We start from the raw sequence: 26,828 nt of genomic DNA on the forward strand, positions 1-26,828 counted from the left end.
ATAGCTGTTCCCCAAATTGTCCCTGTGCATGACTGTGTGGGCTGGGTCAATGGGTTTGGGGAATTCCTGTCATTTTTCACCAGTGGGAGATTTAGTTGGGTTACCTCCCTTTCTTTTATGAACATACATTTCACAATGAGGTCATTTTAATGGAGGATCCTGCCCCTCGCAGTACTCTGTCCACTGAATTGGAAATGAGCTCACTGTATTGAGCTGGGAGACATCCTGTCCCAGCTTTGGAAACTGCGGTAGTGATAATTACTGTCAAAATTTATCCAGTGATGCTCCCCAACAGGCACCGTGCTAGCTGCATTACTTAAAATAACTTATTGAATCCTCACAATCACCCAGGATTTACAACACCAAAGTGCCTCTGTAAAAAAAAAGGAAGTTGAGCCCGGAGACACAAGAGTAAGACATCATGACTCAAGGAGATGGGAAAGAAGGGAGAGGGAGATTGAACTAGTTAAAAGGCAAGGGATATCGACCCCCTTTGCCCAGGATGCCTACTGTCACATGCCCATTCTTCCTTTGGCTTCCTCTTATTTTGAGTACAGATGATCAATTTTTGTGGAAGACTATCGTTGTCATTCAATCCTAAGTGTAATGCAGTTCATAGACATCTAACCAACGACAGTTCCGTAGCTGACCTTTCAGGGGTCCTACTTAGTTACTTTCTAGGAACAGAAGGAAGGCAGTAGAATTCCATTTTCTTCCTACATTCTCTCCCTGGATGTGCTGTGGTCTCATGCGTGGACTCTTTCCACTGTCTCCCAAGGTCCCAGAGAGTATAAGCATTGGTGGCAGAATTCGTAACACCACTTCCTTTCTCTTTTGGTCCAGTCCTCAGCCTATGCTGTGATGCGCATGGGTATTCAGACTGCTTCCAGAAGCACAGGGGGTCAGGGAGCTATGAGGGGTAGGGAGGATTCTCCATCCTCTTGCAGAACAGCCCCCCACCTCCATGGAGAAGAGAGAATCTAGCATAAGCATAGTCTTAATCTGGCTTAAGACACCCAAGAGACGATTTTGATGCAATAACAAAATATTGAGCCTAAATCATGCTCCTGTATTTGTTATTAAAAAAAAATGAATGTGAAAAGGTTCATTTAAGGCTCTAAAAATAAATCTGCATATGGTTTTGTTTGTTCATCCAGATGTTGATACTGCACACACAAAAAATGTTTTCTTTAAAAAGGAACACAACTAGGGTTGGGATGGTAGCTCAGTTGGTAGAGTTTTGCCTGGCATATACAGGGCCCTGGGTTCAATCCCCAGTATGGAAAAGAAAGAAAAAAAAAGAAATACAACTGCATTTTGTCATGTGTGGTAAACTGAGTAATGATACCCCAAGATTTTCCATGTCCCAATCCCTAAAACCTGTGAATATGTTACCTTACATACTAAAAGATGGCTTGCATATTTAATTAAGGATATTAAGATGGGAGGATTCTTCTAGATGGTTCCAGTGGAACAAAAAAAAAAAAAAAAAAAGAGAGAGAATAAGATGCCCAGAGGGAAAGGTGTCATGATAGGACTCAATTTGATACTGCTGACTTAGAATGAAGAGGGGTGCATACCAAGGAATATAGGCAGCTTCTAGAAGCTGGAAAAAGCAAGTAAAAGGATATTCCCTAAAGCCTACAGAAGGAACAAAGCCTAAGGACACCTTAATTTTAGCCCAGTGAAACTGATCTTAGATTTGTGACTTATGGAACTGTAAGATCATAAATTGCAATTGTCTAAAACTATTAGGTTTGTAGTATTTTGTTATAGCAGCATAGGAAACTAATACCATGCATTTCAGTACTATGCAGAATCCACAGTAGTCTCATGAATTTTGGCGTTTATCAAAATTAGGAAATATAAAATAATTTCATCTTGTTACCACAAATGATATTCTTAATACCAAAACTAAAATACAGGAAATGACATCTGAGAGAAACAATTACAGAATCTGTGAATTGAAGTTCTACACCCCAATCATTTTCTACCCTAATTAAACTAGTTTTCATCCCCATTTGTACTGTGACCAATTATTAGTCTTTGTAGGTAAATGATCATAAATCATTAATTAATCATTAACCATTAATTTTTTCAGGGCACAGTGATGAATGCCTGTAATTCCAAAGACTGGGAAGGCTTATTCAGGAGGATCACAAGTTCAAGGTCAGCCTCAGCAACTTAGCAAGACTTTGCCTCAAAATTGAAAATACTACTACTACTAATAATAATGGGGTGTAGCTCAGTGGTAAAAGTGCCCCTGGGGTGCAATCCCCGGTGTAAAAAATATCATTAATTTTTATTAAATTGCTTGAATTTTTAAGTCTTGGAGAGATCGAGATTCAGTCAAGAATTTATGCACCTACACTCATCATCAAACTCCAAGAGTTATGTTAACAAATAGAATCCTGACTTCTTTATGGTTCTCCTGGGTCATAACTAGTTCCACCTCATCACTTTCTATGGCATGAAATAGAAATTTTACCCAGGAACAAAGTAGAAACTTAACACTCCATGGCTTCTTTGAACCCAGTGAATGTAAGTGGTGCAGACCAGCTAGAACAAAGAAAAGAGGATCTCACAAAGGCACAAAGCTGTCAAGGCCTACAGAGTATGGGTTTTTCAAAGGAAAGGGAAAAAAAAAAGATTAAAAAAATTAAATAGAATGAGAAGCTCAGTAAGGTTTTACAGTAAATTCCAATGCACTCAGAATAATAGAAAACAGGAGATTAGCATAAGAATGTGACAGAATACATGAATTGTCAGTTTGCAAAGTAGCAGAACAAAATAACATAGCTCTTAATATGAAAATAGCTCAAAATTTAATTTAATCTCTTTGATGATGTGGAAGTTGCTTCAGGGGTGCTGCAATATTTCCTGCAGTCATGAATATTAATCACTAGGGTGTGGTGCTGGGAGACAGGGCATTTGAGCCTTCCATGGACAGGCACATTGAGAACCGCAGATACATAGATATTTTTTGAGGAATGTGTGTCCTTACCATTAAGACCTGGAAACCTGCTGTGGGCCTGTGAGTGCGTGTTGGAACCCTATAGCAACTAGTGTGGCAGGCTAGGTGCACCTTCATTTTCATGATCACTTTTGACGTTTGCCAGGGGCTTGTTTAGTGCCTGCTAGCTCCTTATGAATGTTCACTGTAATTTTTCCATTCTGTTTTGCAACCTGGATTTCACAGCATAGGGATGGTGTCTATTTTCCTCTATACTATTTATTTCCAATGCCAGGCACTCTGTAGGTGCAAAATGAACGATTAGACATAAAAATGAATGCATGAATGATTGCTGATCTCCATCAGCCCACATGGTCTGAAGGCTCCTCACTGCTTTGGTGTCCACATCTTCAATAGTGGCCATGAAATCAACCAGGACAGGTGGGTGAAAATGTTAATCAGGAGATTACACAGTGGCTGATGGGAATTTCTTTTTCAGATTCTAATCAAGAAACAATTCTCTCCTAAAGAAGAATATATCTATCTTTTTTCTCTATAGAGGAACAGAGGCCAGCACTGTCAGATTGAGAGAGAGAGAGAGAGAGAGAGAGAGAGAGAGAGAGAGAGAGAGAGAGAGAGAGAACAAGCCTTGGCCAGTAAGGCCGACTGTAATTAGAATAAATGTTATAGTTTGTATCTACAGTGGGGCCATGTGTTAAAGACTTGATGCCTAGCCTGTAGCACTTCTGGAAGGTGGTGGAAACTTTAAGAGGTGAGGTCTAGTAGGAGGTCTTCTGGTCACTGGAGACATGTCCTATAAAGTCTCTTCCTCCATCTGCCTCTTGCTTTCCAGCCATGAGGTGTGCAGTTTTGCTTTGCCACATACTCCCCCCATGATGTGCTGCCTTGCCAGAGGCCCCAAAGCAATGGAGCCAACCCATCATGGATTGAAATCTCCAACTAGGAGTCTTTTCTCTTTAAAAGTTTATTTTCTCAGGTATTTGTTATAATAATGGGAAACTAAATAATACAATGAATCATCTTTAAAATCTCAATTTTGCTTAATTAGCAAAGATTAAGAAAAATCAGAACAGTAAAATGATTATGGAAACACTCTTTACACATTTGGAAAGCAATTTGGCAGAATATATCAAGAACTTTAGAAATGATCATGCCCTTTGACCTAATAATTTTCCTTCTGGGAATCCATTCTTAGGGAATAAACTTAAAAATAGAAAAAAAAATCTTTAAACAGAAGAATTATGCATATGTTATTTTATTTTTTAAAAAGTTATAAAATATTTAACAATGAAAGTTGGAAATAACCTAAATATCCCACAACAGGGTAAAATGTAGTAAATTATAATATATGATAGGACTGTTATTATACAGCCATGGAATTGTCTTTATTAAATTTTTTATGTATGGAAATACTTGTGTTACTATGTTAGTAAAAATGGCAAGATAGAAAACTTCTATAAATTATTAAATCAGTTGGATATTTTTAAATGCATGGAAATAGGACAAGGAAAGATGTATTTAAATAATCATCAGCAGTGATTCTCTTTGTTGGTAGGGTGGAATTATGAGTAATTTTCCTCTATCTTTTATAGTTTTCTATACTGCCTGTATTTTTATAGATGTTATACTTTTTGTACACTTATCCTAAGGGAGGGGAGAGAAGATTTATTTCTGCTTAAGACTCATATCTCTGAGGGATTCATTTAACCCAATTTTTTCAGATGCTCTGAAATGTGAGAAAAGCTACCTGTGGCCCTACTGGATAGGCAGTTGTCAGATCTTGGAGAGTTCCTGAGTGAGTGCACCTGGGAGAGGGAGTCATTTGAGATCCCTGCTCCTGCATCCCTCCAACAGGTCCCTTAAAAGCCATATGGGTTCAGTCCCATTGGCCTGAGAGGAGGCCTCAGGCCTCAGTGTCAAGGGTCCATCCTGAGTCATTGTTACAGGTCTCTCTTGGGCTCTCTCCCCAATTTCCATAATCAGGTACCTGAAGGTTCTTTGTAGGCAAGACTCTATCTCCACCCTCATCCTTTCCAGCAATAGCTTAGTTCTTATGTCTCCTTGTGGTACATACCCCCTGCCCACCTAGCACTCCACTATTCTCCCAGGGGCTGCAGCTCTACCTCAGCAGGACATGTACTCCGATGCCCTGGGATGAGTGTGGCATCTGCATTGAGCCCCCCAGAAAGCCAAGTGTCCATCCTTTTGTACCCACTGTCTTCCATCACTTGCTTCCCTGTGTGCCCCATTCACTGCCAAGATCCTGAGCGACCACAGCACTCATTGGGGTGCCCGCCCACCTAGTCCTCCTTATCATCTGCTGCTGAGGCCCTTCTAGCCCTTTCCTAAGACCTGTGTCTGTCTCCTTAAATTTGTCTCTGGGTCCCACTGCTGGGCAAGCTGTCCTTGCCATGACCATACCTCCTTACCCTGCTTCCCCACTCCCAAAAGTGTGCTTGGGTCCCCTAAGGAAAATGTAGCCAACACTGAAAACCCTTCTCCTGTTTGGAGCTTTCTCTGGGTGAGTAACCTGGGGAAAGCAAATGGAGTATATCTTATTATAGTGACAAAGACCTCGATACTACAGTGTTTATCTTTGATGGAATGAATCTGAAGTCTAGAGTTTGCTTTTATTTGAGAGTCTAATAAATTTGTAAGGTAATGATAATGATAATGAGCTTATCGATGTGGCTGGCACTGTGCTAAGCATTTAACATGGAGTCATGTCTGATCTTAAAATAACCTCACATCATGGGTAGGTACCACTGGTAGATCTATTTCACAGATGAGGACACTGCTTCTGTGAACTAATCAAAGTCACAGAGGTAGTGACATAAGATGCAGGACATGAGCCCAGTTCAAAGTTTAATCATTAACACCACTCCAGAGGATGTGAACCCCAACCCCAGGGCTCCAGGTCCAGGCAAGTCACTGCAATGGGTATATACAACCAACTGAAGAGCGCATGTCCATCTTCAGTGTAGGGATTACCCTAAAGCAACAGTAACATGAAAGGCAGGAATATGGATGGGCCCAGTGTTGCCAGAGCTCCTGAGTTTTCAAGACATGTTACCATGTGAAGTTTTATGTGCAATCTCCTTGCCCTGTAATACAGCTTCAAACTTTTTAATAACATTGAATGAACTGAATAAAATGTCCTGATAATCTACCAGCTTGCAATATCTGCTCTGTGCACTTTCCAATTTTTACTTATGACACACACTCTTCTCCTTTGAAAGGGTTACATACCTGCACAATCTCCAGCATCTCTGCCTTGCTGATGTAGCCATTTCCATCCAGGTCGTACATGCTGAAGGCCCATTTCAGCTTCTGCTCCAGTTTCCCCCTCGACGTTACACTCAGAGCAATGATGAATTCTCTAAAGTCTATTGTCCCATCTCCATTTGCATCAAAGGTACGGAAGACATGCTCTGCAAATTTGGAAGCATCCCCGTAAGGGAAAAAGTTCCCGTATATTTTCTTAAATTCTTCCATTGACAAATGTCCGCTGGGGCAGTCTCTCAAGAAGCCTTTGTACCATTCCTGGATCTCATGTTCTGTAAAGTCTGTGCTCTCCAGCAAGTCCTGCATGACCTCAGGGCGCAGCTTGCTGTTCTGTTTCCCCATGCTGGCCGCAAGAATTCAAGCTGCAGAGAGAAAAGAAAACACACTTAATTTTCAGAGCTGTTCTTACAGGGCAGATTAGATCATTTGTGATTGTTCCTTGGAAAAAAGAAATAAACTCTACACAAGTCCAATAACATTGTCTAGGTTTTGCAGTCAGCCCCACAGGATAATGGAAAGACAGTCTAGGTGAAGATGCAGGGAAAAACTATGACTGACGGGAAAATTGATATTTATTTTATACAAAGCTAACCTGAGAGCCAAAGATGACAGATGATGATGATGATAGATAGATAGATAGATAGATAGATAGATAGGATAAGAAAGACAGAGAAATTAATTGGTTACTTAGTTCCATCTTATCAATTTCCAAGAGGTTGATCCTGGCTTTATGAAGACTGATTCTAAACCAAATCCAAGAACTAGGAGGGAGAAGCAAAATAGAGTAAGAGGAAAAAAGAGGATAAAAGAGAATTTAATACTTTTTTATTGCTAGAGTATTTCAAAGAAAGTGTGGCTTGAGCACTTCCAGGACAATATCAACACAGACACAAACAAAGGAAATGGAAGCACCCTCAATACAAGGAAAGGCTACCAAGTAAATCACTAACCACGTTGAGCTTAGATGGTCAAGATGATGCTTCATAATGTTGTCTATGTCCTATGACTGTGGTTTATGAAATAAGTTCCAAGTTCCTTTTTAAAATACAAATAACTTTGTATTTTCTTATCATTAGCACATATCCATAGTAACATAGTAAGACACAGTACTATATAAAGAAAAAAAAATCTGCATCATTGGAAACCTAACCCTTAAAGAGAGAACTCTCTAGAATATTGATGTGCAGTCTTAGGGGGTGGTCTTAGGATTGAGGCATATTCAAGACAAGAACCTTCTCACAAAAGGGCTCGGCACTTGTACTTGGCACTTTTCTTCTATTAAAAAATTCTGAAAGTAGGCTTGGACAATTACGGAATATAAGAGAGCATAGCCCCATTTCCATCCTGACAGCTGATTTTCCACACCATGATATTTATTCCTTTTTATCTGCTCTTTCCTGCTACATATTCAGCCCTGAGGGCAGAGTCTTCTTGGGGGTTGCTTTATCTCTGCAGCGCCCATGACATAGGGCATTTGGCGAACTAATGAACGGAAGCAATGACTGAAAAACGTGGCTGGAAGGCAGAAGAATAATTACAATGTGAAAACATGGAATAGTCTTCCTGGAAGAGGAAGACTTCATTTTTGCCAGAAAGCAGGGGGTGGGGGGGGTCTGGCTTTCAGGATGTTATTTGCTGACTAAAAGCTATCTGTAGTCAAGATCTGGAGATCTCTTGATATTGAGCTGTCTGTCTGGGACCTTCACTATCAGGAAATCGCTATAGGACAGTGTGTGCACCTCTCACACCTCAGGCTTCTTTCATAATATCTATAGACCAGGAAATAAGGAGGGACCCTTATGAACTGCCAAGTTCATTGATTGGGGTTTTTCTAAGTTTTATTTTATTTGTAACTGACACATAGTAGTTGGTCATTTTCATGGGATACAGTGTGGTATTTTGATACATGTATACATTATATGATGATCAAATCAGGGAAATCAGCCCATGCATCACTTCAAACATTTATCCTTTTTATCTTTGTGGTGAGATCATTCAAATTCCTCTTTTTCAACTCTTTTACAATATACCATGCACCTTACTATTTATAGTCACTTTACTGTGCAATAGAACATTAGACCTTCTTCCTGCTAACTGGAACTTTCATGGTCTCACTCATACATAGAATCTAAAAAAGATGATTTTGTTTTCTAAGTTCTGTACTCAAGGTGGAACTTGGTAAAGGTTTTGCTCATATGCAGGCATCCTCCCAAGAGTAGGGAGAATGGACAACCCTTCGTAGTAGCATAATCCACAACTGCAGGAAGGTATTTGTTTTGGAGGTCCGTCTCTATGTGGAATCAAGCAAACCCTACTTTACCCAAGAGCAATATAAACTACAACTCCAAAATGAGCACAAGTAGAATTTATTAATTGAACATTTCAATAACTTTCACTTTCCTCTTGTGTCCTTTTCTTTCTAGAAGGTTTAAAAAAAAAAAAACCAAATTTAGGCTGGTTTGTAGTAAAAATTTAAAACTGCCATTTATTTGCTAAGTTGGCAATTTGCCTGAGGTCAGAATTCAGAAACATGAGGTAATACATAATACATGGGTTTACAGAGCTCTAAAATATTTAATGGAATTTACAAGTCATTTCAGGTTTTCCTTTTGGGGAGATCTTGAGAATATAACTCTTTGGTGCAATGCTCAATCAAATCACCATTATTATATATGCAAATCACTGTAGGCCTGGCTTTGGAGAGGAAAATTGCCACGTTGATATTTAAATCTATTCCTTTAAAGAATAATTTCTTTCCCTGAATATACAAAGCATTATTTCTTCAAAACTGAACTTAAGTTCCTTTCCAAACATTCAAAAAGTGCTTCTCATTTATTAGCTGTTTTGCACTAGAAGCAAATTGCCTCAGCATTTTGGCTAAGTCTCCCACCGAGAATGATCTGTGTGCAGCTATTTTTCAGTAAACAGTAATTAAACCACATTTACAAAATCATTAGCACAGAAAGGCCATAACACAAACAAGGCAGAAGAGCACAGAATAAGTTATTTGGGAAGCGGGTGTTTGCAATTTAGTCCAGAATTTGTTTCACTAGATGACTACGAATACTTTACTGAATCTGGGGACTGACTTGAGAGACATCTGGACTTGGTTAGACAGCACAACAAAAATCTCCAGGGATGTATGGTAGAGTTTCATTTCTTGGGTGGGGAGGAAGAAGACAGGAGTGCCTGTAATACCTTCTTCCTTTGGAAGACAGGAATTTCTGCCTTGTGAGTTGAAGCTGGTCAGGGGTGGCACAGACAATAAATACCATGGGGAAAATACAACATTAATTAGCAGTCAAGAAAAAAATAGTATGGAGACAAAAGTTGCACCTCAGGTCAAATCCTTTTACTCATTAAAATACGTATTTTATGCCAGAAGAACATAATGAAGAAAAGGTCAGGAAAAGGAATCAAAAGCTTTAGTTCAAAGCCTGCTCTGTTGCTTATTAGCTCTTGGGTAAGTCACTTAATTTCTTGATGTACCTCGGTTTTTTCACCTGTAAAATGAACTCTACACTATGAGCTCATACTTTATTGATTTAATGTAACTATATATGTAAAGTATTCAGTTAGGACCAGACTCTGTGGTAAATGAAAATAAAATCTTATCCCTGATGATTGCTATGTTGGATACAATTTGTTCCCCCAAAGAGTCTTGTACTAGAAGCTTGGTCTCCAGTGTGGCAGTATTGAGGTGGTGATGTGAAGAGGCGGGGCCTATTTCAAATCCATTCACTGCTCACCACCTCCCTGGCCACCACCTCAGGCCAAAGCACCATCAGCTTCTTTCTGGTTTTCTACAAGAGTAGAATGTCACTTCTCACTCTTGTCCTCCCTCTTCCCACCCCTGACTCCAATCTACTTTCCATTCAGTTCTCCAGAGTGACCTTTTAAAACACAAGTCAGACTATGTCACTCCCTTATTTAAAGTTCTGCAGGGGCAACCCAGCACACTTAGAATAAAGTTCAGACTCCTGTTTACCCACAAGGCTGTGTGTGAGCCCTGGGCCGTGTGTGACATCTCCCTCTGAACCCTCAGTTCCACTTGCCCTGGTCCCTGGATGCTCTATCCTTTACCTCTCAAAGGCTTTTGCTTCAGTCCTGCATTTTCTGAAGTGAAGGCACACCTGTTCCATGAAACAACCTGTTTTTCAGTCATTTACTCTAAGAAGGGCAACGTGGAACTTCCCAACTTATTCTGGGCCACATCTAGTCTTTTGGGGTTCAAAAAAATAAATCGGTGGTAAATATTGACCACAGATGAAAAAAGGAAAAATATAGGAGAAAAGAATATTCCAAATCACCACCAAAGAACCAAAACACGGAATCCATTTTTAAAAAAGGATAGAGCGATAGCAAATAAAAATGGTGCCGCCAGGAAAGAAAATGGCAGACAGAGGGCAATCTTTGGGAATGAGTACACTCCCTTCTTTATTTTTGTATCTGCAGAGGGAAAGATCTGCAGCACCGTATTTCAATTCCCCATAAGGTCTAAAACTCTGTGCTTTAATTCCTCAGAGCCCAGAATTAGAATTTTCCAGGGAAAAGTCCATAACTTACCCTGGACAGCCTGGTTAATTTCAGAGAAAAAGTCCCCATGCTGGCTATGTGAGGTCTCTTAAAATGGGATTTACATGGTGCTGGCAGCCAAAGTCAAGTTTGGCTGAAACAAGGAGCACAGAACCCACCGCAGTCCCATCCACAGACCAGGTTAATTAAAACATTTGACTTATCTGGGGCGATGCAAACGTGTCCCCTAAAAGCTGCTTTCACTTTTCAACCAATGGGATGTCTAAATTATGAAAACATAGGTAGAAAAAGGTTCCTCAAATGTAAGGAAGGAAATCATAAAAGTTATAGATAAAGGGAGATAAGCATTCATTCACCACGACTCAGGTATCAGGTGAACTTCACTTGTGGCTAAAAGCCACAGATTCATTTTTAGGTCAGTTGTCTTTGATTCTCACTAAGGGGTGGGGGTGGGGGAAGCATGACTAAATAGAAACCCAGGGAGCTCATGGCTTCAGAATTCCCCTCCAATGAAACTAGTGGGAATTTGAAAAGAGACCATATACACAAACTCACATGTTTACATATAACCAGCAAATTAGGAAAATGCAGCGGTAGATCAAGGGAAAGAAACATTAACATATTAGAGTGAGAACCAGAGTCATATAAAGATCCCACTAACTGTCTTTATCCTAACCTAATATTCTTTTCTCTAGCCTCTGGTGGGATGAGCTAGGAAATGAGACCCTCTGCCCCATCTGGATCACAAAATGACCTTGCTGAAATCCTACGAAATGCAGTTCAAAGCTGCTGCTGGCCGGGAGGCCTTCTTCCCAGTGAGGAGGGGGTCTCCTGTGGGAGGGGTCGCATGACTGCACTCCCCTCCCCTGCAGAGAGACGACAGGGTTTGGGATGAGAAATGAACTGGTACAAAAATACCTTCTGAGCAAGAGACTCACTAGAAAGGATTTGTTCTTCCTTTGCCTTCTGGGTACAAGAGAAATCCCAGGAAGTCATATGGTCATAGGGTGATTGGGGGTTGCAGTTTTTGAAATATCTGAAAACTTTTCTTCTACTGGTATACATTATAGATTAGAGCAGGCCTGGTCTTGAGCTCTTTTCAAATTCTGGTTTGTATGTCACTGCCAATAAGGTATGTATTTCTGGTGAGGATCTGAACAGCACATTATCTAAAAACAACTCTCTCTATATACCAAAACATGGAAATATCATTTGGTTTGACTCATTACCAAAGGGATACATCATTACGGTAATCCCCCATTAGCCTCAGGATTTATGTTCCAAGACTCCCAGTGCATGCCTGAAATTACAAATAGTACTGAACCCTGTGTATGCTCTGCTTTTATCATATATATATATATATAAAATCTTATCCCTGATGATTGCTACACACATATATATTATGATAGTTTATAAATTATTAGTATGAGATTAACAATAATAACAAAACAGTACAATTATAATAATATACTGTAATAAAAGTTATTTAATCTTGTGAAACACTTTGTTTCTAAAATTTTCCATTTAATATTTTTGGACACAGTTAATCAGGGGCAACTGAAACTGCAGAAAGTTAAACCACAGATAAGTAGGGACTACTATATTGTAAAACAAACAAACAAAAAAACTCATAACAAAAGGGAATGAAAATGAGAAAGTGAACATTCACATTCTTATCCGATAGCATTTCACAGAAAATAACCACCATTAACAGTTTTATTTATGTGCCCTCCTAAACATTTAAATACATATATATGACAACTAGAGAAATGAAAAGTTATACTGCATTTGTGTACAATGAATCAAAATGCATTCTGTTGTAATATATACCTAATTAAAATAATTAATAAAAAGTGCATATATATGAAATCTATATACATAAATGGGATCATTCTTTATATGTATAGTTCTTTAATCTGTATTAAACATTTCTCCAGGTTATACATAAGGATGTATATCATCTTTTTAAATTGCTGAATTCTCATTTATTGAATTTATACAACAGTTTTGAGCACTGACCTGTGTCAGGCATTGAATTAGGTAACAGATACAATGGTTAATAATGTGAAGTTACAGCCTTTAAGTATTTCATTATATCAACTTTATTTAAATAATCTCCCTTTATAGACATTTAGATTGATTCCATTTTTATTTTATTGCCTTGGCATTTCCTTTCACCATGATTCCTAGATTCCTAGATAGAATTTATTGTAAAGAGGTTCTTAATGTCAGTGAAAAGTATTCTAGACCCTTGCTTATAAGTTTTCAAATAAACCATTTTCCTCTGGAACCTTTACAGTCTTAACTAGGATTAGAACTGATATAAAATTGGATTGAAGTTGGAATTCCATCCCACATCTCTCCTACCTGAATCATAGGGACTCAGTGAGTTTAGCATTTACTATTCCAGTGTCAAAAGGTACACTCACCCTACTCACTAACTATACACTGTAATAACCATGTAATTGCTCTCATTCCAGCCTAAAGAGATAATTTACCTAAACAACACTCAAAATCCTCCACTGCTGGATCCTCAACTTCTGACTTCAAAGGCATCCTTGCTTCCTGCAACTTCAAGTCCAACTAATGGCTTTGTCCCCACCTTCTAGACTGCCAGCAATGGGTGTTATATTTACACTGGGAGCTTGAAGTACACACGAGAAAGTGGACAGAGGTCATGTGAAATGGTCATCCCCAGGCCCATGAAAACTACAGAGTTGTCCCAAAGTCATTGTGAGAGTATCTGCAGTCAAGAGCTTCAAAGTTCACCTATCCCTCCCCCATCAGACTGCCTGGTCATCAGACCACTGCAGCAGAGCTGCCTATTTGGACCACCTGAGGAAGAGGATGCTGGACCAGAGCTGGGCTGCAGCAAGGAGAGGAGGAGGAAGCCCTGGGGCCCCCACAGTTCTTCAGGGCTGCCCCATGCTAAGACCCTACCAGGCAAAATTCCATGAAATTCCAATTGCCATAAATGTCTACTTAACAAAAGGTACTAAATATTTTTATTTAAAACACAGAATTATTACTTACCATTCTGATAAAACCCTAACACAGTACAGTGAGCCCTCCTGGACTGGGGAGGCAAGCAGATCAGAGCCACAGCTGCCCAGGCCTCACTACTCAACTAGCTCCAGGAAGACAAGAAGACCCCAAGTCCCCATTTTTAGATATCCTCCCAGGGCCACAGATGAATTTAGTAAATGGATCCAAGCCCCTCCATAAAGTCTAATAATAGGTCATATTTTTTTTATTTATTCAGTAGACATGTGTTTAACATCTACTGCTTCCTGCCTTAGAAGGAATATTTCTATAAAAAGTAATATCCTACATGGGATAGGGAAATGACAGGAATCTGGGATTATGGATGCAATTCAGAACATTTTCATCAAGGTTTTTTCTTTAATTTTTTTTTCATAGAAAAAAAATGTGAGTGATATAATACCTTGGTTTTACTCTAGGGATGAGGGGCATAGAGTGATACCAAATTCATGTGGCTTGTGGTTGCAGGGAAAGGGGACCCGAATGACCTTCCCCACTTTTACCCATCCCATGTCTCTGGCTGGGTCATTTTGGTATTTGAATGGCTATTCTGTTGGAGGATACTGATGGATCACTCCCTACCCTGGCCAGCATGGCTGAAAATATTAATATTTGTCCCTGAAACACACAAATGAGAGTCCATTAACCAATAGCAATGAGAAACTTTGAAGCCACTCCTGTGAACCTTTATGTCCCCCGGCAGGGTTTATGCGAAGAGAACTGGCCCTGGCAGCAGGAGAACAACACTCAAGTCTTTATCATGGCACTGTTTTGCGATCTTGGGCAAGTCCTTTGACATTTCTCAGTCTCATTTCTTCAACAGTAAAATAGGCATAAAACTATCTCTTTCATAAGCCTGTTTGCAGGACTAAAGGAGAAGGAGGAAAATTCAACTTCCCCAACAAATGGGGGAAAACTTGCCATCAGGCCTGGCATCTAGTGGGTGTCCAATAAACACTGACCATCAACCTGAAAGAGGGAAGGGTTTAGTGTGAATTGGTTGTTTACAGAGATGAGCCTCCAGAACTGGGGACATTCTCCCCTTGTTTTACTTCTTTGGAGAATTAAAAGAATAAGAAAATGACACAAGAGAGAAACAAGGAAAGAGGACCACTGTTACCTGCCAGCCTGACTCCCCTCCTTGGATCATTAGCTCGATGTAAAGACACTGGTGGGTTTGTACCCTGAGAGGGCCCCTGCCAGGCCTTGGCCGAGAGTTCTCCCCTGTGGGAGTCATTATTCCAATTCAAAATGAAACACACCATCAGAGAAGCAGCTGATAGAGAGCAAGGAACTGTTTTCCCTCTGGTCTCCCCTCCTGGGATTAGGGAGGCCATGGCCCTGCACTTTGACCCCATGATCCCTATGTGAGTGCCACCTGGCAATCATGGCGACCACATGACCCTCTGCTGCTGGAGTAGGGAGCTGTGTCTTCGGCTCCCAGATGACAGCGGTGCCCTAGGGAGAGGGAGGAGTTTCTTGGGTCACTGCTTCCAGCTGGTCTCCCTGCCTCCTCCATCCCTGCTCCACCAGATTTTTCCTGCAAACTGTGGCCATACTCTCTCTGAACCTGATAATCTTATCTCATCGACCTAATTCATACGTATTCATTCCTCAGATCTCCACTGAAATATCCCCTCCTCCCAAAGACCTCCGACCACCAAGACCAGGGTCTGCCTCCTTGTCTTTTTCCTTCTCAGCACAGGCTACAACTGGAATTAATTATTTGCACAATTTGCTGAAGATTGACATCTCTTGTCAGATGCTAAACTCAATTACAAGGAAGGATTGTCTCGCTTCCTATTGTATCTTTGGCACCTAATGTCATGCCTGCAGATAGTATGTGTTTTTTAAGTATCTGTTATCATTGGTAAAGGAGCAATTTGTTGTTACTGACAGCATTTTCTTCTGCTATAGCACCCTAAAATTGGGCTTTTTGCTTTTCTGGAAAAACACATATTGCTCTCCCTTACTGTACACTGCTCTGGCTATAAGGAATGTATTCCCTGGAGAAAGCAGACTACACACTCTAGGAACTCCTGCTTCAGGAACCAGTACTTTTTAGACAGAACCACATCACATTTCTTCTACTACCACACAACAAATGAGAAGAGAAAAATAACAGTATTTTCTAACCTCATTCTGAATCAGTACAGAAAGCTATGTCCTTACTCTGTAGGGATCCCTACAATTGATTAGATTATTTGCATATTGAGTTTGCTCTGTACACAGGCCCAAAGCAGCTAGGATAATACTGACTGTGGGTTAAAGAAGAGGTGAAACAACTATGGTAAGTCAGAAATTAGGAACTGCCCCCCAAAAAATCTGTTAAAGGAAAAGTAAGAGGAAAAAAGGTAGGAAGGATGGAAACAGGCGAAGATGGATGTTAGGGTGAAGACAAGGATGAAATGATGAATTTAAGCCAGGGTAGGGAGAGACGAGGAGTGAAGAAAATAAAATCAAAGCAATAAAAAAAAAAATCAATTAGTCATGTCTGAGGTTACCCACACAGGCAGCCAGCCACCCATCAAACTGGAAAGAAAAAAAAAAAAGAATGAGAGATTATAATCAGCCAGTCCCCTAGCTACACTCACTCATCAGTTACATAAGAACATTTATTAAAGGAAGCTTTGCTCCTACTGCTTTACCAAGTCCCATATAGAAGTTTGTTTTGGTCAGCTTTTTCAATGCAATGACCAAAAACCTGACAAGAATAATTTTAGAGGAGGAAAAACTTATTTGGTGCTCACGGGTCTGAGATGAGGCATTGCTCTGGGCCTGAGATAAGGCAGAACAACATGGCAGAAGGGCCTGGAGGAGGAAAGCAGCTCAGGACATGGCAATCAGAAAACAGAGCTTTGCTCACCAGGGACAAAATATATACTTCCAGTGACCTATCTCCTCCAATCATACCCTATGTGCCTATGGTTACCACCTAGTTAATCCGTAACAGTGGATTAATGCACTGATTGGTTAAGGTTCTCATAATCCAATCATTTCACCTCTGAAAATTCTTCCATTGTCTAATACATGAGCTTTTGGGGAACACATCCTATTTAAACTATAACAAAGGTAACTCGGAGCAGCATCCTTGGGAGAAAGATAGGTACTAGCCAGAGGTTCTGAAAGGGTGGCAAAAAGATGCTCATGCCACCTAAAGGAAAATGCCCCACATCATCTCCCCACCCTCTCACGGTTCTTCAATGCGCACTAGAGTTTCTAGATAAAATACAGAATGTCCAAGTGATCTGAGTAGATGTTTTTTCAGAAGATAACATATAAATAGGCAACAAGTATATGAAAAATGCTCAATAGTACTAGTCATTAGGGAAATGCAAATAAAAATTACAGTCTCACCCCAGTAGGAATAGCTATTATCAAAAATGCAAAAAAAAAAAAAAAAAAAAAAACAGACAAAACAAAATAAAAATGCTGGCAAGGAGGTAGAGAAAGGGGAACTCTCATATGCTGCTGGTAGGAATATGAATTAGTACAGCCATTATGGGAAACAATATGGAGGTTTCTTAAAAAACTAAAAATAGATCTACCAGATGTTCCAAAAACCTCACCACTAGGTATCTATCCAAAGGAAATGAATCATTGTATCAAAAATATGCCTGCACTCCCACATGTATTGTAGCACTATTCAAAATAGCCAAGATGTAGATTCAACCAAGGTGTCCAGTGACAGAAAAAATGAATAAAGAAAATGTGATTACATACTCAACAGAATATTATTCAGATATATAAAAAATGAAATCCTATCATTTGCAGCAGCAAAATTGAACTAGAGGACATCAGGTTAAGGAACATAATCCAGGCAAGAAAGATAAATAGTACATGTTCCCACTAATTTTTTAGAAACTAAAATCGTTTCTCATAGAAGCAGAGAGTAGAAGAGAATAGACTAGCAGCCACTTGAGGCTAGGAAAGGATGGTGGGGAGGATGGAGAGGTTAGATAATGACAATAAAACACAGATAGGAGAAATTATCTCTGTTTTCTAACAATTACGTTAGTTTTTCACAGTAGGGTGCTATAGTTTACAACAGTTTAATATACATTTCAAGATAACCAGAAAAGTCTGAAGGTTCCCCAGATAGACACGTTAACTGTTTGAGGAGATAGAAGGTTAATTACATCGATTTGATCATTTTACATGTATTGAATTATACTTTACCCCATAAATATATACAGATATTGTGTGCCAATTAAAAAAATAAATTTTGATTATATATATATAATGAACTGTTAAATTTGAATTTCAAATGAACAATCTAGGATAGTTTACATACTTAGAAAATTATTTGTTGTTTATTTGAAATTCACATTGAACTGAGCATATTTTCATTTGTTAACTCTAGCAACTCAAATAATTCATTATAGCATTTCCTCCTTCAGATGTCCTGTGTTAGTGGCTGAAAAGATGGCCATGCTGCTATACCTTGGCAGCCTGAGCTCCATTTTTTCCAGGATTGTAATTATCTATACCACAGCCAGTGGAGGCCAAAACTCTATCTGGGGTTGGAAGTGAGGCTCCTCCTTCTTTCCAGCTCATCCCTTGGTCTCATTTCTGTCTACTCTTGTTCCAATGTCATGTCTCTTGTAATAAGAAGTCTGACTCAAGTTTTATTTTTAATTAATTAACTTATTTTTTAGTTATAGGTGAACACAAATCTTTATTTTATTTTTATGTGGTGCTGAGGATCGAATCCAGGGCCTCACACATGGTAGACGAGCGCTCTACCTCTGAGCCACAACCCCAGTGCCTGACTCAAGTTTTTAATGTTTTGACTGACTGTGACAGTTTTGAAGCCTCACCTCTTCCTCTTCCCCTCACATCCCACATCTGGAATGGCTGCTAAGAAAAGATGCTCCTGCTCTTTCTGACAAGCTCTGTGCGCAACAAGGCTGAACTGCCTTTATTTTTAGGTTGTCCTTGGTGTCAGTGGAAGATTCAAACCAGAAAACCTCTGTCCATCTTGGGAGTCCTCAGCCTGGCAACATTCTCTGACCACCATAAGAACCTCAAGCCGGTTTTCTTTCCCTGACTTCTCAAGTTATTTCCAGACTAGCTTGGGAGGATGCCCTGCCTTCTTTAGAAAGTTTCATTACATAAGTACTAAACATGTTTACATATTGTGTGTGTGTGTGTGTGTGTGTGTGTGTGTGTGTATACCACCAGCGGTCTTGATATCTGAACCAAATTTTAGATAGCACTGTGTCCTGTGTCTCAAGAGTCATTACAATATCTCTTGATTTCCTTCCCTAATTCATTCATATCTCAGCAAACAAACTGCAGGATCCTTGAAATACCATGAGAAAGGAAGAGGCAAGATCACTCCCATATTAGAGGAACAGAGGTGAAGACGTAAGTGTCCCACCAGGTAATACAGCTGGGTTTCAATGGTGGACGTAGGACACAGACCTCGCAGCTCCTTCCTGTCAGCATGCGCCTCATGGTGGAAGGCAGAGCAGAGGCCCAGAGAGGCTGTTACCCACGTCTGTGATGTGTGTCTTCAGGCTTGAGGAAATGCCGTCCTGTTTAGCCCCTTAGTCTCTGGTTACTATTTTCATTTCTTGTTATGAGAAGATGAAGTAGGAAGCTTCATCTTAAGAGAGTAAAAGTGAACATGTACCCACGAAATGAAAGAATGTGCCCAGCAAAGGCTCCTGCTGTCTCTGACAAGCTCTGTGCGCAACAAGGCCGGACTGCCTTTATTTTTAGGTTGTCCACATGTGCCTGAGGGGTGGGCGCACATACCATTTTGCACACCCACTCACACTGCTTCCCACCAGGAACCACCTAAGATTTTCCCTGCCCCTTCTGAACTCTCATGAGTAGTTCACTTCCATCAAACTACCTATATTTTCTCCAGTCCTCACATTATAGGAGGACTCTTGAACAATACCCCTATAAAATCAGTGCAAAAAGGAAGAGTTCCCAAAATAGTCTAAAACTGTTCAAATGAGCTTGTAGTGTTTTCCTGGAATTTCACTACCTGGGCTAGAGATAGCTGAAGCAATATCAGGTACAGCATACCTCTGCTCACCTGGCCAGGACTTTCAGAAGTATCCTGCATTCTGTCTCCACACACATGCATAAGACACCCATGCTGCTGAACCCCCAAATGTACTAAATTCACTAGAAGAATCATAAAGCAATTAAATTCTGCCTTTCTCAGAATGTGACCTTTGGCCTTTTAAATATAATCTTGCAGTACCAAAGGCCATATTAGTATATAGCTTAGTAGCTATAGTGTTAGCAAATGCAGCCCCATATAACCTGTAGCTGCAGAAATGAACTAAGGAGAGGAGACATTAGAATTACACATTTGTCATGTACAACCAGTAAACTCCTTAAATGTATAAAGCAGGCAGACAGTGTATACTCTGCACAAAGCATAATACAAATGGTTAGAACTGAAAACCTACATCTTCCTCATTGATGATAAATTTAAAGAGTCAAATATACTTACTTGTAGAGTACAATTCATACTTTGAGGATGGGGATGGAACAAAATGATTATGGTTAAAAACAACCAAAAGGAGATCTGAAATTCATCAAAACATTTTTTCTGAAGCAGAAAGCAATAACAGAAAGGTGTTGTATTATATGTAACTATTCCTATTTGAATAATAGTGGAAATAAAATTGCTGGTACTTCTCTCTCCTTTCATCAGTGAATTATGATGTACAACAGTATATGAAGTGATACAGAACAGGATTCCAATCCTCGGAGTCAACTGCTTATTTCTTTAAGAGCAGCGCTTCCAGTTCAAAGAAAATTATGCAAAATAGAATTTGATGATTCAAGGAGACATTGATAATAAAAGAACATAGAAATACAGTAAAATAGCAAATAGAATACCACGTATCACTGATCAAAACTGAGTTGGATCCTTTTTTTTTTTTAAATCTTAAAAACCTAAATTTTAACAGTGTTAATGGATGGTTTAATAAACTAATCTTCATCTTTTTCCTCAATAGTTTATAAAGATTTTGAATACATACTAAATGATGTATTTTAAAGGGATTAAATTTATTCCTACGAAGTCAAATAATAGGATTGAAAAGTTAGGAGAAACATTATTCTACAATAAAGCTGTGAGCCATATACTATGGTACATATAAAAAGCTTAGGAAAATGTCTTTACCCAAGGAGATCCCGTTTCCCTTTGAATTATTTCACAAGAATTTCCCAAAGGCTGATCGTGTGCCTGGATGTTACAGTGGATTCAAAGGATTACACAGTATGGACTGTTAGGGGAGTCTGGATATATGACTGTTTAACATAAAAGCCATGGTCTTTACATTCACAGAGTTTAATCTAGTTAAAGCAAAACCATATGAAATACGAAACACTTAAATTTCCAATGAGAGTAGGAGTTCTCTTCATGATGAGATTGGCTTAAGGAGCAGTTGGAATGGTTGGGTTTTGCCTATACCCAATGTTTAAGTCATCTTTTTTGCTGCTGTGACTAAAGGACCCAACCAGAACAACTACAGAGGAGGAAAGGTTTATTTAGGGATCACAGTTACAGAGGTCTTTGTCCATAGAAGGCTGGCTCCATTCCTCCAGACTCGAGGTGAGGCTGAACATCATGGAGAAAGAGTGTGGCAGAGGGAAGCAGCTCACCTGAAGATCAGAAAGCAGAGAGAGACTCCACTCTCCAGATACAAATATATACCCCCCAGCCATGCTCCAATTCCCACCTCCTCCAGCCACACCCACCACTTCAGTTACCACTCAGTTAATCCCCATCAGGGGAGTAATTCACCGATTGGGTTAAGACTCACAGCCCAATCCTTTCTCCTCTAAACCTTCTTGCATTGTCTTACAAGTGAGCTTTTAGGGGATACCTCATATCCAAATCATAACTCCCAGACTATTAAGGAAGGCAACGGTGGTTTTGTGATCATGGGGACAAGACAGTGCAGAAGGGGCATATTCAAAGGTGAGTACAAGGACAGTGTGCTTGCTTTCCTCTTGAACTTTCCCTGCTCCTCATTCCTCAGACACCCTTAAATAACACTGATCTGTGAGGGACATTGAAAATTCTGAAGCTATTTACATTAGTCATAGATGCCCAAAGAAGTAGGATGAATAATAAACCAACCTCTGCATGGATTTATGAGGACAAATGTTATTAGAATCCAGTCATTAAAATGTCCTGAGAATGAAGCTCACAGTACAGCTCTGGATCTGGCACGTCCTGACCATGTTTTGTGTGAACCTGCTCCTAATGCCTTGGGTGGGAACTGCAGTCGGAGCTGAGATCCACTAACTCACAGGCAAGGACAATAGGTGGGAAAGGATCCCTTCTGGCCAAGGTATTAGATGGGCAGCCACAGAGGTGGTTTTGAGTGTGTGTTCTCACTTAACCCCCTGAGGGGTGCTGGGCAAACGCCAAAATGCAAAGAGCAAGTGACCTTGGCTTAGAGGAAGAGCCTGTGCAGCTTCCAAGGAAAATGCAACACATCTGTGGTGGGAATCACCTGGGCCATCACTCCAGCCTCCGCCATCTTTGCATTCAGGGGCCTCATGATCTAAAGACTCCATCCCACGCCCCCAATCCACCTGTGCTCACCTGGGGGAGGCAGGGCAGCCGGGGAGGCAAGGTGCAGCCTACCTGTAGCTCTCCATGAAAAGCTTTTCTGCCTCCAGCAGAATATCCCAAGCCCCCACCTCTTCCCCAAGCCAAACTAACATTCAGCTTCTTGAAACCACAGTATTTTAACCATCTCCATTTCAAAGAGAATCATGGCTTTACATTGGTATAATCCAAAGTTCACTTGGGTAGATTTCATAGTCAAAGAAACAGCCTCAAAATCATCCAGAAGTTTCCTTCTCTAGCAAGATAGAAGGTGCTGGCAGATCTTGAAGAGACTGTTGCTTGTTTGGGTTTTTGTTTGTTTGTCTGTTTTTGTTTGGTGCTGGGGACTGAACCCTGGGTCTTGTCATGTTCGGTCACTAAAGCCACACTCTTTAGCCATTGTGTTTTGCTTGAAGTTTCTCCCTATCAAAGCTTTAAAATCTTAGGAGCTAAATTTCAATTGCAGCAGGGATCTTGTTTGGGGGTTAGCTTGTTTGTTGTATACCTTCACTGTCAAGGTCAAGCTTAGGCAGGAAATGCCCTGTGAGAGTTTCTATTAACCATGGGTCCCCACAGTAGTAGTAGAAAGCTATGACACTTGGCAGACAGCTACAGCAGTGACTCTTGGCCTTTTCTACCTTGAACACACAGAGAATGACACTATTTATGCAGCGCCCTGGGGTAGGCGGATGAGGGTGCCGATCACCTGTGGGTCTCACAGACAGGTGGACAGTCCCAACTTAAATGACAAAAATAAAAGTTATCAGTTGTAGAATAGAGAAAATTCTCACAAATCTATTATGCACACTTCATTGATTCAGACTAACTCCATTACTTCTCCTTAGGTAGCAGATCCATGCTCCAATTTCAGCCTGACAGCTCTCATTGTTTAAAATACACAGGAGCCCAGCTCAGCCTCCGTGCCCTGGCAGGCAGCAGTTTCAATGGTGTGGAAATGGGCTTTGAAAGTGGTGGCTCTGATTTAGGTGAAGAAAATCAGTCAATAGATAATTTCTTTTCATCTCGCAGCCTCATTCAGACTGCTGGGTTTACTTTGAACACTTCAAATTGAATCTACTGAAACCAAGGAGTACCGGCACCACAGTCTAAGAACTGTGGAGCAACTAGAGTTAGAAGCTTCTGTAGACAGGACTCAGTTAAAAATCATTATTTTGGGGGGAAAAGACTTAATCACATGCTGTATGATAAATAGCTCACCCTTCACCAGGTCTAAAGAGCATCTGTTCATGTACCTGGCAGTGTGTTAAATGTTTTGTATACTATCTCATTTAATTCCTGTGACAGCCCTATGAGGGAAGAAGCATTCAGCCCATTTCACAGATGAGGGCACTGAGGTTTAGGGAGATTAAATAATTTCTCCATGATTGGGCAGATAGTAAGTGATGGGGGGCCAGATTTGAATGCAGGCACTGGAACTCTAAGTCCCAGCTTTGATCATTACAGAACACTGTGTCACAGACAAAGGTAGTTAGGAATGAACAATAAGCCCACTTTGTATAATAGTGTACACTCTTACAAAGCACCTTCACACCCACTACCTTATTTACTCTCCACAGCAATGCAGTGAGCTAGTTATCACCCATATTGCAGGAAAGGAAACTGAGGATCAGAGAGGGCCAGTTGTTGAGTCAGAATTCAGGTCTCCCGTGAAAAGATGAAATACTACCAAGCAAGGAGGTTGCTTGGTGTAAGGAAGGAACTGGAGTTTGAGGTCAAAGATCTGAATTTCAAATCCTGTTCTGTCATCTGCTAGTTACTTGGTCCTAGGGAAATCATTTAATCTGGTTAGTCTCAGTTGTGTAAAATATATAGAATGATAATAATACTTCATAAGGTATGTGAAAGTGTGTAAATTATCCAGTGCAATACAAATATTAATAGTAGCTCCAATAACAATGGCAGCAATGAAAGTCGTGATACATATCTTTAATGTTATTTTTATATTCATTTCAGTCTCTGCAGGATGCAAACTCAAGACATATTCATAACTCAAGACAGATATTCATAACAACTCATGTTGATTCAGAATTTGTGATGAGATTTGAAATGCAGGTCTTTAAATGCAGAACAAGATATTTTCCCAGAGCTTTTGCTAGATGGATTTTTTTGTTGTTGTTTTCTTTTTATCCACCCAGACTAAAACCTCCAATCATCACCACCATGCACCTCTTTGGCACAATTTTTATACTACACTGACATATTTAATATAATTTCTAATTAGATAAATCTTTCACCAGTATAAGCTTACAGTTAAGGATTCAATTTTACTCTGTGGTTTTTATAAAACTCGACCAAAAAGATGACTGAGATGATCTAAGGTGCTAAGACGCCTTGATGCAATTCCAGCTTGGTTTAGAATATCCCCCCTTATTCAAGAAGGTGTTAGGGGAAAGATCTTTGGGAAGACAATGAATATGTCTTAAGCCACAGATATGGCCCTGTCTCAGTGAGGTCAACACTAACCTGACACTCAACACGTCTAACTCTACAATAGCCAGTTACAGGGGTTCCAACACGAAACCCAGTTCAGGTGCCTCTGCATCTGGAGGTCATTGCCACATATGTTAGATGCATCCCCAGGCAGCCCCGCTCCTGTTCTGCATCAACAGAGCCTTGATGTCAACCTGATGTCTTCCCTAGCTCCCACCGCGACACAGGCAAATGCTGTTCCGTCTAAGCCAGTGATCTGGTTGTGTTCCCCTTGCAGAAATTGGTGCAGGGAAGGCAGGATCCCCCGGTTCCGGCCAGGGAATGATGGGAGAGGGGCTGCTGCAGGCCTGGGGGCAAGGTGTTCCTTGCTAATAAAATGGGACACAAGGAAGAGAAAGAGCTTTCTTCCACAGTTGGATGTGACGACTGAAACTGCTATGGTCATCTTGCGTCCACAGAGTCTTAGGATGAAGACAGGAGAAAAAGACAAGTAACCATCACTCAGGCTGTTCCATGGCAGGCAGTGAGGTGAGACGGGAAACCTCCCCACAGCAGGCGAGGCTGGAGCTTCTGAGTCCTAGCCTGGAAGCATCCCAGCAGAGACACCATGGGAACAAGCACATCCACACACCCCTGCAGATCACCTGCTCCTGGGGGCTGTTTGCCAGGGCTTCTTTCTCAGGGAACTTGTGGGAAAACGATGATTATACACTCATCACTGCATGAGGAAAGCGAGGATTTGAACTAGTTGCCACCACCCACTTAGCCTTCCTCCTCTGATGATAGGAGACATGTTCATGTCAAAAAGGATGTAAGGCTTGGGTCTCTTCCTAGAGCTCAAGGGAGGCCTGGCCACCTTCTTTGTGTATGGTTTGTGTATGTGTATGTGTCCCCATGGCTTTAAAAAAAAAAAAAAAACGTGGAAAAAACCTCCTAGATTTTTAAAAAATTGTGATTTACTATAACTTTTAGTAAATGCATGCCTATATAATAAGTACAGATTTTTTGCACTATCATAGAGGACACATAGAGAACATTAACTCATTGAGCACCTTGAGTGCCACAGTCAAGGGACCCAAGTGGCACAATGGAAATTCCATTTTAAGTCTTGTCAAGGCAACTCTGAGTTGATGTGTCAACTTACATGGAAATAGTGACAAGTCTGAATGTGTGATCCCTTGGGGGATATGAGGCCCAAATTAGAAAAAAATAAAACAACTTTCCCCATTTGCTGCTTATCCTGCCTGTGGTAGGCTGTGGCTAGCTACTGTGATTTATTTTGGTTACTGACAATATTCTTACAAAGTACTCTTTTTTTTTTTTTTTTGGTACTAGGGATTGAACTCAGGGGCACTCAACCACTGAGCCCCAACCCAAGCCCTGTTCTGTTTAGATCCACCTTGTGTAGTCTTTGTGATGACAAAATCATAAACACAGGGATTAGGAGAAGCGGATCTGAAGAACAGAACTGGGTTAGGGTCTCTCAAGGCCAGGAGCCCATGAGATAGATTTGTTGATGCCACAAGACAATCATCATGTAATTCAGGTGTGATGTCTTTTGCTCCTCTCTCTGTGGACTGTGTACACACATGTGTTTGTGCATGCATTGGTACCTGAGCTAGAGGTCAGTGGGATCATCTTGTCATCCGGTTTGACTCCCATGTGCTTTTACAATTCCTTCAGTCAAACTTTTGAAATCACTACTCGGCGCTCTTATTTTCTAACCAAGCTCTGGCTGTTGATTAGGAAGCAGCCCTTAAAATAATTGCATTATCCTGAAATGAGGCCATTCATCTTTTTCTTTTAAAACAATTATAATCACTTCAATTGTTTCTAAATTAAGCCTCATAACTGACTCTGCAGATGGTCTCTAGGGTCAGAAGTGCTTCCCCAAAGAACCAAAAATGATTACTGGCACTGATCTGTCCCAGAACTTCCTCTGTA

At 40.4% G+C, this 26,828-nt stretch overlaps 1 protein-coding gene across 4 annotated transcripts in view; it reads right to left on the bottom strand.

The window, feature by feature from the left end:
* Ncald (neurocalcin delta) overlaps positions 1-26,828 on the bottom strand; it is a 390,166-nt gene that overhangs the window by 21,017 nt on the left and 342,321 nt on the right. For all 4 annotated transcript variants that reach the window (XM_076835532.2, XM_076835535.2, XM_076835533.2 and 1 more), the window contains one exon: positions 6,224-6,621. In XM_076835532.2, the coding sequence (XP_076691647.1) occupies positions 6,224-6,601 (378 nt within the window). In that variant the 5' untranslated portion in view covers positions 6,602-6,621. The remainder of the gene's footprint in view (positions 1-6,223; positions 6,622-26,828) is intronic.

Source organism: Callospermophilus lateralis, chromosome 16, assembly GCF_048772815.1.
Source record: "Callospermophilus lateralis isolate mCalLat2 chromosome 16, mCalLat2.hap1, whole genome shotgun sequence".
NCBI lineage: Eukaryota > Metazoa > Chordata > Mammalia > Rodentia > Sciuridae > Callospermophilus > Callospermophilus lateralis.